General features: G+C 40.5%; 1 protein-coding gene across 1 annotated transcript in view; it reads left to right on the forward strand.

Annotated features, from left to right (window-relative positions):
- The window catches only part of musk (muscle, skeletal, receptor tyrosine kinase), a 36,213-nt gene that overhangs the window by 1,490 nt on the left and 17,892 nt on the right, over positions 1–16,831 (forward strand). Inside the window, exons 2-12 of the mRNA XM_071466532.1 lie at positions 4,439–4,565; positions 5,338–5,489; positions 5,667–5,794; positions 6,051–6,192; positions 6,335–6,459; positions 9,109–9,268; positions 9,803–9,809; positions 11,267–11,530; positions 11,645–11,838; positions 12,407–12,430; positions 12,565–12,653. Coding sequence (XP_071322633.1) covers positions 4,439–4,565; positions 5,338–5,489; positions 5,667–5,794; positions 6,051–6,192; positions 6,335–6,459; positions 9,109–9,268; positions 9,803–9,809; positions 11,267–11,530; positions 11,645–11,838; positions 12,407–12,430; positions 12,565–12,653 — 1,412 coding nt within the window. The remainder of the gene's footprint in view (positions 1–4,438; positions 4,566–5,337; positions 5,490–5,666; positions 5,795–6,050; positions 6,193–6,334; positions 6,460–9,108; positions 9,269–9,802; positions 9,810–11,266; positions 11,531–11,644; positions 11,839–12,406; positions 12,431–12,564; positions 12,654–16,831) is intronic.

The raw sequence follows: 16,831 nt of genomic DNA on the forward strand, positions 1-16,831 counted from the left end.
ACAAGCATATTTCCTTATGTAAGGAAATATGATTTGTAGGCTGGGGAATCTCTGTAACAACACAACACACAACAATGTTGTGACAGATTTCACTTTTATCAGTAAAATTGCGGGTCCTGCGGTTTGACTTGGCCATATGGCAATTTTGATTATATTTCAATTAATTGTGGAGCCCTAGTCAAGAAAACACTTTCATCATGCAAGTTGGAATCCATCTTCAGTGCAAATTTGTACCCACTGTTGCCTCAGTACCTCAAGGTAATAGTGTGTTGCATTGTAAAGATTGTGAATCCTCATAAGCTTTGATTAGTGTTTGTCTTGCTTTGAGCTCAAAACTCCCATTGAAATCACAAGCTGTCCCATTTCTATTACTGCACTGGTTATACAAACAAGATATGTAAATTAATCAGCATTTTGTTTTTAACTTCCTCCTGTTCTTATGATGAGCTATAGGCTAAACACATCCAGGTTCCAGCTTCATACTTTAAACACTTTAAACACAGGTTTCCATAAAGTTGAACTATTTGTGCAACGGATTTTACTTTTAGCTACTTTTTTACTTTTGTCAGACTGAACTTAGATGAACTGTCCAAACACAAGAAGATTTAGTTTTAAAAAAAAATCAAATTTAATCATCTGCAACTTGATTGATGACAGTTTTACAAGCTGTGGCTGTAAATAAATATTAAGCAGCTCTGGACTGACAAGTGCTGTAAAAGTGTATAATTACATTCTTGCCGTTATCATTATTGCTGGTGCTTTTGCTGTGGTTTTTGCGGAGTGGGTCCGTCCAGCAAAGCTATGCATGACACAGAAGGGTTCACTTTCTTGGGTTCTGCTGGGCTGATCTGGCTTTTATTAGATTTGATTTGATTTGAAATGCGGGTGAGCAAACATATAAAATGGATGTTGATCATTATTAATCTGTCCCCTTGAAGGCCCCCTCAAGTCACAGTGGTCTCATCAACAAGACAGCTTTCAAGTTTCAAACTTTCAAGCTTTTAATAAACCACAGACAACATGAGCCCAAAACAATGTTAGGCTTTGGTTACTGAAGGCAACATGTAACCATTTAGAGTGAATATCTTGTCTTTGATAATTACAGATACTGTAATGAGTTAATTAAGTGTCCCGTGCGCCAATCATTAGAGTAAAATATGCTCTACCAGGATATATTATTACCACACATCCATTTAAAGAAAGTGGGAGGTTAAAGTGCTTAGCATCTCTGTGTGAACTGAATCTATATAAACAATCGATGGCTCCTTTGCAAACATTGGATCCCCTGACATGCCACAAAAACAATACTAGTTTTGTGTTTGTTCTTATTTGACCACACTGAATGTCCAAAACTTTGTATCTGTCTGCACAATTGATGCGTCAGAGAGAGAAAGAGGGAGAGAGAAAGAGGGAACACTGTTTACAATTTGACTCCAAGTATGGAAAAACCCTGGAGTATAAACTGCAAATCAAAGCAAACACCAAACGAACCAAAGGTTGTTACAAGTTACAGGCTCTAAAGAAGGCCACTTTTATGGGAAAGACATGGAGTTTGGAAAGGTTGACAGAGATCTAAAGGTTACTGGAGGAACAGAAAAGATGCAATTACAACTGAGTGGAGAAGATTTATTCAGTGGTCATTGCACTGCATTGAGAAAAGCATCAACACTGAAGACATACGTGGAAAAACTTGTAAAAGTCATTTGTATGAGCTTAATTGCCAAAGATAACACTACACAATGATACCTACGGCAACATGACCGAGATATACTTGGCCACGAACATTCACTTGTTGGATATAGTATCTGAGGATTTTACAAGGACATAAATATCTAAACCTACTCACACTGGCAGCGAATAGGCAAGTTTTCCTCTTTATATTTGTATGTTCTGGAGTGGATACACACCAGCACTAAAAATAAAGAAAGACAGTGATAATGAGAGGCAGTTGGTTTGGATCAAGTAGGTTTGTGTAATGCATATAGTAAAGGCCAAGCGTGTCCACTATAACCGGCCTCCTCTGAAGGCCTTAACAGCACTGTATCACTTCTGGTATCCAATAGAAAAGAGAATGTCTCACAAGGTCAAATCCGGTGAGGCTCTCATTTTCTCTAAATAATGAGTCATGTGGCTAAACATGGGCCATAGTGAAACCTTCACTCTTCAGATGTTGTCCATCTGTTTAGACATGATATTGGCAATACAAAGAGAGGGAGGGAAAAAGAAACTAATTCTGCAAACTCACTCCCAAACCAAGCCTCTGGTGTAACATACTGCAGTCACAGACATTTTAAAAATAATATTTTCCTTGGAAAGCTGGGGGATGTGGCAATTTTCTGACTTACAGTAACAAACTAATTCCTCATGTTTGTACTGTACTGTAACTTTTGTGCCACCTTTTCAGGACAATTTTTGATGAAACACGCAGACATGAGTCTGTAGCAATGCTAGCAGCGCCATGACACTGTTGGGCACCGTGGTATTTTAAGCTAACCAAACTCCTTTAGGTAGCAACATGCTACACTAACGCATTGCTAATATGCTGATGCTAAACAGCCGTCGTGTTTGCCACGTTCACCATCTTAGTTTTGACAGTTGAACACAAGGTGCAGCTCAGGCAGCTGGGGATGTAGCTAAATAGTTTTTCACAATGCTAGCGAGGCTAAAAATGAAATTTTAGACTTCATAGATGATGAAGGAGGTAGGCCACTGAGATATTTTCCCCTTACAGTCACATTGTTAAAGAGCTGATGCTAAACAGCCATAGCGTTTACCATGTTCATCACCTTAGTTCAGCATAACATTTGCTAATTAAACACAAGGTACAGCTGAAGTAGTTGGTAACGTAGCTAAATATAAAATATTTTTCGTACTGCTCGCATGGCTAAAAATAAAACTTTAGACTGCATACATGATAAAGGAGGCTGGCCATTGAGATATTTTCACCGGGCTCTGACCTTGGCTAAAATTGTATCTCAGTGTTTGGAACAACATGTCAAGGTTTTGGTGATTTATAAAACTTTCTTTTCACCAGTTCATAAGTCAAATGGCAGCAGTGACCTCGGGTTGAGTGTGAGGATGTGGGCTGCTTTTCCAGCTACATTGTGAAATCTTTGTTTCACAAGAGACAAAACAAGCACAGTGTCTTCAAAACCCTATTCATTTTCTTTAGCCTCCTTTCTTTTTCATCCGTATACTTTCTTCTCCGTTCCCTCCCCTCGCTTCTCTCCTCTTTATTTTTGCCTCTTCCTCCTCTTAGTTCATACAGAGTTTAAAGCAACCCTGACGTCTCTGATCTGAATCCACACACTGTGTAAACATTTTCTGCCTCACCCCTGTGCTTCTACTATCTTCTTCCATCCCCTTTTTCCCTGTCAACATGTTTTGTTTTTACTCCCCCTCTCATTTTCTGTCCTTAATATATTCACCCAGAGTAAAAAAAAAATAAATAGCAAACTACCATATTTAGCCTAGTTGTTTTCTCTTTTCCCCCTTTTCCCCTCTCCTCTCATCTTTCCTTCTACTCCGTTTCATGATTGAATAAATAAATATTGATCACATCTTTACTCTGGACACACATGGTTTATATCATGAAAGAGAACAGGTGGTTGTAATAACTTATATATGGATTGTACATAAAACTGGTAATTTGCCCTCTCTTTCCTTTTAACAAAGACCATCTGTTGAAATGAGATAGTGAACAACGCACGCACTGGGAACGGAGCCTGTCCTTGAACCCTAAATTGAAATGTTGTCTTCGCCTCAACTTCTGCTTGAATAGAAAAAATAATAACAATAAAGCTTCAACAAACTTAAGAGCGTCAGACTGAGTCCACATATCTGCTTCCCTCTGTGTCATCCTCTCTTCTTTCTAATCCTTTTCTTTTTTTTTTCTTTCACCATACTTTATACAAATTTGCAAACCTCCTAATACCACAGATGTAATTCCAACAATAAACAGATTTTTTTTCCTCTTCCCCTGGAGGCCATCCCTCTTCTGCTCTCCCCAGGTCAAAACTGTAACAAACTTCTGATTTGTCCACAGTCTGCGCTGGACACTGACAGACTGAAACAGATGACTCAGTCTGAAATAGGAATGCCAAAAATGCCAAATTATTTATCCGAAAAGAGGCAGCTGTTTGCACTTCCCTGAGTGAGACTGTTATGTGTTGTAAAGAAAGAGCATGCTCAGTTTTCAACCTCATTTCCCATGATACAAAAACATCTGCACTGGTGATTATATTTTGCAGAAAATTCCTTGTTCAGTGCATAACAATGATTCAGCCCAAATAGTACATTCAATCAAAAAGTCCAACGTTAATGTTGTCTGGTGATAGGATTGCTTCAAAATAAGATTAGAATTTGCTCCAAGTGATCCCTTTCACAAAAACTGTGATCTTTTGTGTAACAAAAGTTTTCTTGTATGTTCACTGCCTAGCACCTCGTATCATCACCTTGTTGGAGACAGTGGATGTGCTGCTGGATCACAATGCCACTTTCATTTGTGAAGTGGAGTCGCGCCCCCCTGCCGACATCACCTGGACCAAGAATAACCACCCAATTATGTACGTTTACACCAAAAACATTTTAACTGTAGTATTTAAACTCTGTAAGTCTGCACTTGCGTCATCAATGTATATACCTTGTATATGTTGTATAGCTTTGTTTTGGCTACACATGCTCTTCACATTATGTCAAATTATGCAAATAAGATATTTTATTCAATTTAGTCTTTTTTCATTTACTTGTGTATTGAGATTTGAGTAGATGGTGCTAGATGGTCCCCTCATCCATGAGGGCTATTACTGTTATAAATGGGAATAAGTCAGTAACAGCTGGCTGCATGGCTAATGTTACATAAATTAAACCATTACAAGGCTAATTAAAATAATATAATAAAATGTTATGTAACAGATTATTATACAGCTAACATAGCCAAAAAAGGATTTTTGGATCTTTGGCCATCACAAGGCTACAGTCAATTAAATTGTCAATTTAGCTGCTTAATTTGGACGGCAAAAGGCTGATATTAAAGCAATTTTTAAATGTTAATGGCATCCACATTATCTACTATTGGCTAACACAAGTAAAAAAGAAATAATAAATGTCAATAACAATAGCAGCTACCTGGTTTGCTAACTACCTTTAACTTCAGTAAAATGTTAGTGACATAAGCTGCTGATTTTGGCCATCACATGCTACCATTTGCAGACAGGATAAAAAAAAAAAAAAAAAAAAAACACTAGTTGCAGACACTGGTTTCATATACCGTACATCACGTATTTGAAATATGGATTGTCCATGTAAAGTAAGATATCCTTCTTTTTGTCCCACTAGGTACTATGACCCCCGGTACATTACCAGGGAGCAGGGGCAGATGCTAATCATCCCTCATGTCAGAGAGTCGGACAATGGAGAGTACTGCTGCCTCGCCAAGAACGGCATTGGAGAGCCAGCCAAGAGCTGTGGAGCACTGCAGCTCAAGATGAGTATGTCTGTTTTCTTCCAAGGTTGTAGGGATGAACTCCAGTCCAATGTTTATCTTGAGTCAAGATTTTTTTTGAAACTATGCAGAAGAGGCTACAAATCAACTAAACACAAACACATTCCCAGGAGCATTGAGACAAAGGGCTAAAACCACTGTATCTTGTCTGTTTCTACATCAGAACCACAGATCAAACGCCACCCTACCAATGTAACCCTTCTGGTAGAATCCAAAGCAGTGTTACCCTGTGTGACCCTCGGCAACCCCAAACCAGATGTGACCTGGCTCAAAGACGATGAGCTTATCAAGGTACACACAGCAACACTGGAAAGGTGCTGACAGGTTTCTAGTCACATGAAGCCTTTCACTGATTTGGCCTGTTGAATAATCATTGGCTGACAGTGATGCAGTGTTTATTTGTAACTGTGACCAGGATTGTAAATGGTAACAAACTGCAACGGTGTCTAGTTTCTAGTGTGCCATAGGAGAAGAAAGTTTTTTTTTTTTCTTTTAAACAAATAAAAAAAGGGGTTGTAAATCTAACAACTTGTCTCGTCTCTCCCAGGTCAGTGACCGTGTTACCATTCTCGACTATGGTGCACTGAAGATTCATAACATACAGAAGGAGGATGCAGGGCAGTATCGCTGTGTGGCCAGGAATAGCTTTGGTTTGGCCTTTTCAAAGCCTGTCACCATAGAGGTACAGGGTATGTATTTTAACGTCGTTTCACCTTCTATGCTTGTCTGTAAATAGAAATTTCTATTCAAAACAGTGGCATATATTATTGTTTGTATGCAGTGCAACTATATTTCTATGCCACTGTTTCTGTGTGTGGTTTGTGTGTCCAGCTCCAGCACGAATCCTGCGGGTTCCAAAGGAGAAGAGAGTACCGTATGGCAGCCAAATCACCCTTGACTGTAACGCCACAGGAAATCCAATCCCCACCATCACCTGGCTGGAAAATGGGAATACTGTAAGTTCAGCTGAAGTTTTTTGCCCTTACTGATTATGCGTAAACATGAACATTGTAAACCCAATGAGTCTGAGAGTCTATTATACGCCCATAAATTATTTATCTATTAGTGTTGAAACGCCTTTAAAACAGCAATTCGGGGCAATAAAGCTCTCTAAAAGCTAAATTCCAACAGGTTCTTATCTGTCTATCCATTTATCCGTCTATGCCTGCCCTGTCCACTTGGACTCTCATACATGCTTGTGATCTTGTCTCCTTTACAGTGGTTGAGTTTGGCTCAAATGTCAGTCAACACAGCCAACAATCAGAGAAATTTTATCACGTAGCAGACATTGTGACACATTGTCAGCTGTAGAGCCTTACATCATGGGATAGCTGCGACAATAACAGAGTAGATGGCTAGGAAAACAGGCAGAGCCTGATGAAAAATGATAATTAAAAAATCTTCATCTTCATAGATCTGAGATTAAACTATACTTAAGTGCTCCAAAGAATACAATTGCACAAGATAGAGTATTTAGTAGATTAATTGCTAATAGGCTAAAGCTGAAGCAACACAGTGTCCTTAAGTGGTTTTTGCTGACACCTGTCACTGTACGGCCTGCATTACTCCAGTGGCGTGATTGATTTACTGTCTATCTCCTTGTAGTCACGAGCATAATCAAGTGCAAACAGGGAAACCAGCACACTAGCGACACAAATCCACACATGTAGTGCGCTGCAATACACACATAAAATAAATTACACGCGTCTGTCTTGATCCTTCGCTCGCTCTCTCTTTCTGTCACTCTCCCTCACACCCACATGCTTAAAGACTGGCTGTGAGATCAGTGATATAAACAGCAGAGGAATTCTCATTATGTTGACAGGGGATTGAAGAGATTGCCTTCCATTTAACCAATAATACACAGCGTTATCAGCTGTAATTGGGTTGTGAGCGAGTGGTGCGATGCCGTTGTCACAAAACAGAAACCATGTATCACTAAGGTAAGGTTCTTAATGTATTCAAGTGTTGAGTGCTTTGCAGGAAGTGCTGAGTTGTGATTTGAAGACTCTGGCTCGATGTTCAGACAGCACAGCCACGTAAGGTGGTCCCACTGGGATCTATACTGTGGCTGTTGCACATTCAGAGAGGGCTGGTGTACAGTTTATTGAGATAATAAACAGTGGGATGACAGGTAGCCTACTCACTGATGAATAGTATCAACAAACAGCATAACGAAGCACAGTGTCACATGTTGTGAAATATGGGGTAAGCCTAATAAGCTGATCATTCTGTTTAACATGTGAGTCACAGTGATGGTTTGGTTTTAATCACAATTGCTGTTGTAACCACATGCGACGTTTTTGGGACAACAGGAGAAGACATTGTTCATGACTCGCAGCAATGGCAAATGCCCTTTTTTCTAAAAGTGTTCCTGCGCAGCAAGTTCTCCACTCACTGTAAAATGTATTCAAGAGAACTGTTAGCATTGTAGATGAAGATGGAACAATGCTCTATTTACATTGAAATGTGAAAAAAAAGGGCTAAAGGGCTAAATCGTGGAGATCATACAGGACCACCTTAAGGAAGTTAAACAGGATGTTTTCTCACCAAGGCAGCAGACATTTTTTTATGCGTGCTATTGCAGGCAGGCATACACCAAATAATGTCTGGGTACTTAATAGTCTTGGGTGCTTGCTACAATGTGATTACAGGCCCATAAGGCTTGTAAATGCTATATATATGTGTGTGTGTGTGTGTGCTGATTAAAATGACTGTGGGAGCTGCTTTTCTGGCAGCTTGTTGAGGTCATTAAATTCAGCAGGGGCTGCACAGAGCTCATCATAAAAACAGATGGTATCACACACAACTTCAAATATAGACACGTTGCACATCAGCACCTGGACCCACTCACTCACACACACAGTACAGATGTCTCACATATATCATTTATAAACTGTATATATGCGTAAGTGTGAATACAGAAACTATAAACAAACACATGTCATCTGGCTCTATCTGTGCAGTGTGAATACCGGGGGAATTTTCAAATCTTTGAAATGATTACACGTGGTTACATTAGTGCCAGACACAGTGCGTGCACTTAATTTTATAAACTCAACACCCGTGAGTCTTAAATATAATCATTGTGTGAACACTTTACACACAATGGAAATTTGAGACCAAAATAAATTCTACAATTTCATAATGAAAGTCTGGGTGGAGAGATTTTCATATTTTCATATTCAGCTTCTTCGCTGTCACTGCTCTCCCAGCTGCAGCAGGGAACTACTTTCAGCAAAAAAAAAAAAAAAAAGCTTTGATGGCAAACAGGCAAAGTCTGCAACGCGCTGGAGGACATAGTGGAGTATTTAGCGGCTAAGGAGGCAAATATATTTTTTCAGGACCTGGTAGAGACCAAAACAAAGCTGGATTTATGTTGAATGTTTCTCCATGAGTGCTGGATGACCATAGGGCCAGTAGTAGCACAGCTAACATGTTCTCTATATCAACTTTACAAGCCCTTAATATGCCAAACATGGGTGACTTTTAACTGTTTGTGATTTCCTCCCTTTAGTGACAAAAAAAAAAAAACGGAAAATTGATTAATGCAGCTTTATTTGTAATGTCTCCTTTCTTATGAAGACCGTTTTTCTTTTTCCCAGATCTCAGGCGCATCGGTTGAAGAGACCTTGGTGGGAGAGGTGATTCTGTCTGTTCTTAAAGTCACAGTGAACAAACCAGCTCTGTATACCTGTCTAGCCTCCAACCGGCACAGCGCTGGAGCCAACACCGTCAAAGCAACTGCAAGAGTCACCGTCGCAGGTGGTGCCACGTTTTCCTTTCAGTTCCACACTAAGATGTTACAAAAATCACTGACTGCCACCTTGGAGAAAAACTCGTTTCTCTAAATGTGGCAGCTGCAATGTTGTGTCTGTGTTTATGTGTGTGCTGTTGTTCCTGCTTTGTTATGTTAGCTGCCAGTTATATCAGTGGGGTTTTGTTTGGCTTCAGCTGTTTGGTGTCTCCCCCATTTGGCTCTTACTCCTCAGCCACACCCATCCACACACCTCATGACCACAGTCACCTAAAAAAAACACACACACACACACACACACACACACACACACACACACACACACACATCCTATCCTCTCCAGGCCACACACACACTGCCCTTCCACCTGGTTGTCCCTCAGTCTCCTCAAAGCTAGCTATGAGTTGGTGAGAGAAGCACCATGGTTGGTTTCCTCCTCCAACTAAGAGTGATTTTTATCTGTCTCTCTCCTCTCCTCTCCCCTCTCCTCCTGCTTGTGCTGCTGCAACCGACATCTTCTGGATATTGCCACTTCCCCATAGAGTGGAGGTAAGAGAAATGGGCCGTGCCTCACAGCTATGAAATGCTCTTTGCTTCATTTCTTTACTTTTTGTGTGTCCATCTTAAATCAGAAGAATTACACAATGCATTCCTTGTCATTAAATTTTATATGGGCACCAACACCACTTGTGATTGCACAGTTTTTTGGAGACGCTTAAGTGCTGTTGCTTCCTTTGGGTCAGCTGAAGACAATATGCATTTTAGCTCTGTCAATAAACCTGCTATGCCAAGAGGGAGCCGTTCTCTCAGTCACCCATATGGTGTGAGTTGAATCTGAACTTTGCTGAACCACAGCACAACCCCCTGTTACCACATCTGGAGTATTTAAGCTACAGAGAGAGAGATAGAGAGAGGGAGAGGACGACAGACAGATAGAAAGAGGAGGAAGAAAGAGAAAGGTAGGCGAAAGAAAGAATGAAGGAGAAGAAAATGTTGGCCTTGAGATGCCCGATGAGAATTTCTGAGGTAAAATTGAAAAAAGGTCACAGACGTTCAAAAGGGCCAGGTTTGCTTACAAGATTTGCCAACTCATGGCCACATCTGGACCATATATTTAGAGGATGTAGAAACAGAGAGAGCAAAGAAGAAAGAACGTCAGATGAAGGAGGATATGATGGGATGATGGGGTTGATAGATTTACCGGTAAGCTTGAGGTTTCTGGGTTTGACTTGAACTCTGCTGAAGCCCCAAGCTCCCCAAGAGGCGACATCTGGAGTTTGTAACTGCTGGTGCAGGCAGAGAAAAGTGGAGTGAAGGCTGTCAGGCTGACGGACAGGCAGGAGAAAGACCTTGGATGTGAGACAGACAGAAAGAAATATGGACCATGTCCACGCTAGAAGTCTAACAGACATGAGAGCTGAAAAACCAAGCAGGCGGACAGATGGGCGGGACCACGGGGAGTCAGTACCACAGACAGGCAGGTTTATGCACGGTATGTATGCCTGACCTGTTTTATCAAGAGGCAGCAAGGAAGTCCAACAGGCAGGCAGACAGGATGTAATTTCATATGAACCTCCTGCAACTATTTTCATGATCAACATCTGGATGACGTTACAGAAGATATTTCAGTTGATAGACCGTTTCTTAGTATTCTTTAAATGCACGAACCTCCACAAAAGTTAAGTCAGCCAAAGCAGTAAAAAGAAACTGATTGCTCATACATATTACTACAATATGCATTCACGTGTTTATTCACTCCACTTACTAAGCCACGGCTAATGTCAAACAACATACACCAGACTTCAGAGAAAAAATTTCAAATTCATAGTAAATTCTCCAGATCTGCACCAAAATTTTATGGCCTCTTCCCTGGCACATGCCCCCCCCCCCCCCAACTTCGGTTCATTACTTTTTGCATAATCCTGCTGACTTTAACAAACGGTCAAGCAATGACATCTGATGGTCCAACGTGTGGATATTAGTGTGTGCGTTCCTCCTTCCGACAGACTCTACAAGGGTGTTGCAGGCTACTGCAGTGCCTACCGAGGAGACGTTTGCCGCACCATCCTGCGAGATGATTCCCTGGTTTTCTTTAACTCCTCCCTCTCGGACCCCGAGGACATGCAGGAGTACCTGGTTCAGAGCTGGTGGGCGGAGCTGGAAGGACTCAGTATGCTGTGTAGTCCGGCAATACGCTCACTGCTCTGCCACTCCTCCTTCCCTGACTGCAACCCATCAGGTGTAGGACCTGCACCTAAACCTGTTTGCAGGTAGCGTGTTACATTTTGCTCATTGGTGCTCTGGGTCACTTAGTTAGTGCAGTATATGAATGAATGAAGGAATGAATGAAGGACCGTCATCATGTTTCCCCCTTTATAAAACAGAGAACATTGCCTGGCGGTGAAGGAGCTGTACTGCCATAAGGAGTGGCTGGTACTAGAGAGCAGCAGTTCAGTCCAGCCCGGCCTCTTCAGCTCTTTTACTGGGTCCCACACTTCCAGTTCACTGCTGCCCAACTGTCAGGCCTTACCGAGTCTTCGCACAGACCCTGACGCTTGTACACATGTCCCTTTCGTAGGTAAGATACCTCTTACTGAGACAGTTTGGTGTTTCAAAAAAGAAGCGTACTGTATCATCCTAAATAAGCGAAATAGGACTAACTTTATGATACAACTTTTTTTTTTTTCTTTGCATTTTGCTTATTATTTGAATTTCCTAACTGCAGTTTGTTAAATCTAAGACTTGCTCTTTCTGTGCTGCAGAAACAGCTGGAGCACAGCAATGTAGCATAAATGCAGTCATGAGGAAGGAAACTGAGCATATGTCAAAGCATGAGTTGGCTAGGTGCAGTTATTGATGTGCATCAGGGAAAAGTGAGCCTGATACACTGCTCGCTGCGGGTCACAGATACTGATGAAGTCATTATGGAGGTCTAACTTGACTGAGCCAAAATTTATAGCTGCCGGTGTATGTGTGTATGGTGTAAAGTATCTATGCAGACTGGTGTGTATGTTTGCTCTGTAATATAATCTTAAACGTACTGACTTTCAGCACTGCATTGATTTCACCATGATATGTTTTTTATTCAGATCACTTGCTCCCTTTTAATATTCAAGGTTTCTAATCTGCACATTTCTACATTTCAGACATCAAGAAAGATCAAATTACAAGTAAGTATTAAAAGCATTTAAGTTTCCAGTTCCAGTCATCAATACGAATCTTGCACAGCAATGAATGAATTATTTATCAAACAGTTGTAAAAAAATAACATATTAATTCTATATCTATTGTGTTTGATCAACAGCAACTTGTTACAATGACAGAGGCCGTTTCTACCAAGGCAGTGTGAATGTGACAAGGTCTGGGATACCGTGTCAGCCATGGAGCCAACAGGTATTGTGTGTGTTTAAGTTCCTGAAGCCACGATGTGACATCACTTCACAGGTGGAGAACATATAAACTTGAAGACAACTAAAATATGCAGTGCAGATCCAAGATAAGCACGTGCAAATAGAGGGAGGAATTTAAAATTAACAAAAATGGTTTAACAATTGCAATATCTGCTCATGGGACTGTCCTCATGCAGTGGGGCAATTTTTATTTTTTGCATGCTTAAAAAAATTGTTTCATTTGGGTTGAGTTTTCATTAGCTAGCTAATAAATGAAGAGTCCATCGCAATCACCTCAAAAGAAAGATGGAAAAAGTTACAGGAATTCAGAGGAACTGCTGAACAGTGTTGTTGAGTTTTCTCGTGATTGACAGCCAGGATGCCAACATAATCAATTCCAATATGTTGTGCGCGAATTTTTCTGTTTTATATCAAACACTCCTGACCTGTAACCAGAAACAGAAAAACAACGCACACACACACGCACACACGTATTCACACAAATACACACACACACACTCCCCGTGGCCCAAAAGCCCCTTTATGTTTTTATGGATTTGTTCAGTGAGAGGGTCTGTGAGGGTGAACTGTTACTACTCTCCTGTGCAGGGTGTGTGTGTGTTTGTGTGTGTGTGTGTGTGTGTGTGTGTGTGTGTGTGCCAGGTCAGCAGAGAGGGAGGGGCTCATCGTGTCACATCCTGCCTCTGGAAGCAATTAGCTTTCACACGCATATGCTGCACATACACTATCACACACACACACACACACGCGTGCACACACTCTAACATTATACAGTTGCTGACACACACATGGACACATACTGTACATCTATTGTATGTGAAATTGAGGGAAACTTTGCTCACTCATACGATTCTCAAGTATTAGCACATTCTTTCTCTCCTTCCTCACCATACACTTTCTATTCTCACACGCCCCAAACCATGTGCATATTAGATCACATAATGCTGAAAAATTTGAATACTACATCTAGCATAGTCTATAACATACAAAAATGTACACACGTATACACAAAAGCAGACTTGTTTCCCACACTGGGAGAATTGTTATTATCTTACTGGCTCTCTGAGTCTCCTTCAAAAAACACCATCTCTAGTCTGAAAACACTTGACATGATTAACTGTCTTCTGCTGGTTGAAATTGGCACAGAGGCTTGTGTGTGTGCGTTGCAGTATTTTGTCAGGACTACACTACTAGGTGTATTTTCATTTGCCTAAGAAGGTCGTCAAGCTTTGGATTTCTCTATATTTTGAGGCAATGTGGACGGAGCTGTAGTTAGTACAATGCAACATATAAATACTTTTTTTACCTTCTCCAAAACCAACGTTAGCATGTCTGACTAACTAGCGCATTACCTAGTCGTAGCCTAGCTTAGCATAAGATGAGGGGGCTAAGACCTCTTAAAACCCACCTGGTCACTAGTGACTAACTTAAAGCTTGTGCAAAGCAGTCCAGCAGCACGCATAATTATATAAACGTTTAAACTTCTCTCAGTATTGACATGTTACACAGCTCGGATTTATTCTCCACAATTCAACTTTTCAGTTCATTTTACAGAAACCATGAGTAGAAAAGTATAAATGATTCAGATTTACTGGCATCATAAACCAGCAAGACAGTGAAACCATGGTGACTCCCTACCTTTTCAGAAGTCATGAAGTCTGTATGTGTATCTCTATTTATAATCCTTTAGTCGGTAAGGGTCCACCGATCAAAAGGGTTTTTCATAAAAGTATTCCAGGCTGCGAATATTGTCACGTGAAAGACCACTGCAGTCAGTTGGGCAACTTCTTTTTCTTCACTTATTTGTACTTGAAGAGAAAAAATTTAAGTTCCAGCTGGTGGCTTTGGTTATCTTTAGCCAGTTAACCATTTATCTGCCTGGAGACATAAAATAAATAAAAATCTGATTGGATAACTATTTTGATGCTTTTAGCCTTTTTTCTGAAGGTGTTATTGCTGGCAGCTAGCCTCCTCTGTTGGCCAAAACAAGCGCAACACTAGGCGTCTGCTCTGCTGCCTGTCTTTTTCTCTGGTCTGGTTTTTAATCCAGTTAAATATGAGGGGTATTTCTACGGACAGCTCCTGCTGGGAACAGGCCACCAAAAACGGTTACTGTCCCCAGAAAACGGCTGCTAAAAAAACCTGTCTTTTAGCACAATGTGATGTACTGTATGTATTCATCAAGTGCATATTCAAGTTTCCTTTACAAGATTCTTGTTTAAAAATGAGTCAGCTTGAAACGCTGCTTTCGTCTGCAACTGTCTGAAATAAAGGACTCAGTGTGTCCAAAAAAATACTCAAAATTTCAAGTGCTAAACCTACCATCACTGTAAACTGTGCAAGAATGGAAAGTGTCACAAGAATAGCAGCACTAACCAAGGGGAGCAGAATTTAGCAAACCATCAGTTACAGCTCCGCAGTGAAAATGCATTTTCTGTATCACAGTCAAGATTAAAGTGACATCAGGAAGTGGGAATGAAGCATGTGCTGCTTCCAGGAAAAAGGCTGGAATGTTGTGATATGTTGTGCTGGCCAAACATAAGTCAAAAAGTAGGCTGTTAAACACGATGGGATTATTTTGATGATGATTCTTCAGTTCCTGGCCAGCACTAAAGCTTTCATTTCCTCTTGTAAGCATAGTAATAGCATGATTGGGATAATGTCTGCTGGAACAGTTCTCCCAGAGGGCAATCTGAAGCTGATTGCACCATTATGAACTCTGAAGGCCTATATGCTTTTCAGTGAACGAGGTACATTCAGAAGATTAAAACCAACATTCTTCTTTTTTGGTAAAGTGTGTTTCACAAATACTGATCATAAATTCAAATTACGTAATGTAAAGCTTCATTAATATTTGACTCTATGTCACACATGTGAAATTCCCTTCCTATCCATCAGTTAGTCAGAATAGAATGATTAAGGGACTTAGTGTATGCATTTTTCTGTTTATTTCCAAAATATCTGTAATTTGTCTGATGCCTAATTTGACACTGCATCCCTATTGAAAGCAAATTTACTGTTTAAAACAGGCTGCAGCTTTCGCCTGCCTACCTCGTCACAAGGTGTTCTTAATATTTTGCACGGTCAATATTGCTTCTATAATAGAAATGCTTGAGTTTACGGTCTATACATCATGGAGCAGATGTTTTCGCTCTGCTTTTTATAGTGGATATAAAACATTCTGCACATATTATGAGTCATGCAGAAAATGAGCACAACACCCTAATGCTTGACACATTATATGTGACCCTATAGGAAAATCACATTTATCTTCCACACATACTCAACACATAAGTATGCCTCAGAGTTACACATCATGGTGTGAGTAGTGTCCCACTTTGTGCTGAGTCATAGAGAGGGACAGCGGCCAAACACTGCATCAGTCACGTTGCACAGAGACTGCCAAGCACATTATTAATGAATTAAATATAACATGTCACTTTGACTTGTTGACTGTAGCCGTGTTTAAGTTAAGAAAAATTTCGTCCAGTATTTAGTGCTTTTAATAATACTTATCTCCCCAGAAAATCAACGTTTGGTCATTTTATTAAAGTTTTTACCTGTGAAGCGACCCCTCGTGGTCATTCGAATAATGACGGCTCTTCTGTGGAAGCAAAGGTGGATATACAGTAACATGACATTGTTATAGTGCTGCACACCATCTGCAGGGAGGAGATTGTGATGGATGGTTGTATTTTTTGGAAGGCAATGACAAACGACCTCACTTGTTTAGGTATGAACAGTTGTTGTTTTTAACATTCCCGGCAAGCTGAAGGTTGACTTCTCATGAAATCAACCCTGTGGAGAGTTTTCTCAACAGCACATGTGTTGAACGCAACCTTTTCAGCTCGTAACTTCACATCTCTTGGGATAGGTTGGACCATTGCTCTTCCGATGACTAGAACCCATGACACACGAAGACAGCAGATGTTCAGTATATGAGCTGGCACTCTAGATTGCAGAAACCATCATGCAACCCCTAATGTCCCTCATTATAGAACATTTTACAACTTATGGTTATTAAACTGTAACCTATCTATAGACCCCAAACAGGGCCTTGTGCTAAATTATTTGGAAATCCATCTCACTTTCATTTTTGATGTGAAAAGTTAAAACTCCTTGAAACAGCTTTTAAACATTCCAGGAAAAATACAAACAATT

This window comes from Trachinotus anak, unplaced genomic scaffold (assembly GCF_046630095.1).
Source record: "Trachinotus anak isolate AG129_WGS33_773 ecotype Australia unplaced genomic scaffold, CSIRO_AGI_Tana_v1 ptg000028l, whole genome shotgun sequence".
NCBI classification, from domain to species: Eukaryota; Metazoa; Chordata; class Actinopteri; order Carangiformes; family Carangidae; genus Trachinotus; species Trachinotus anak.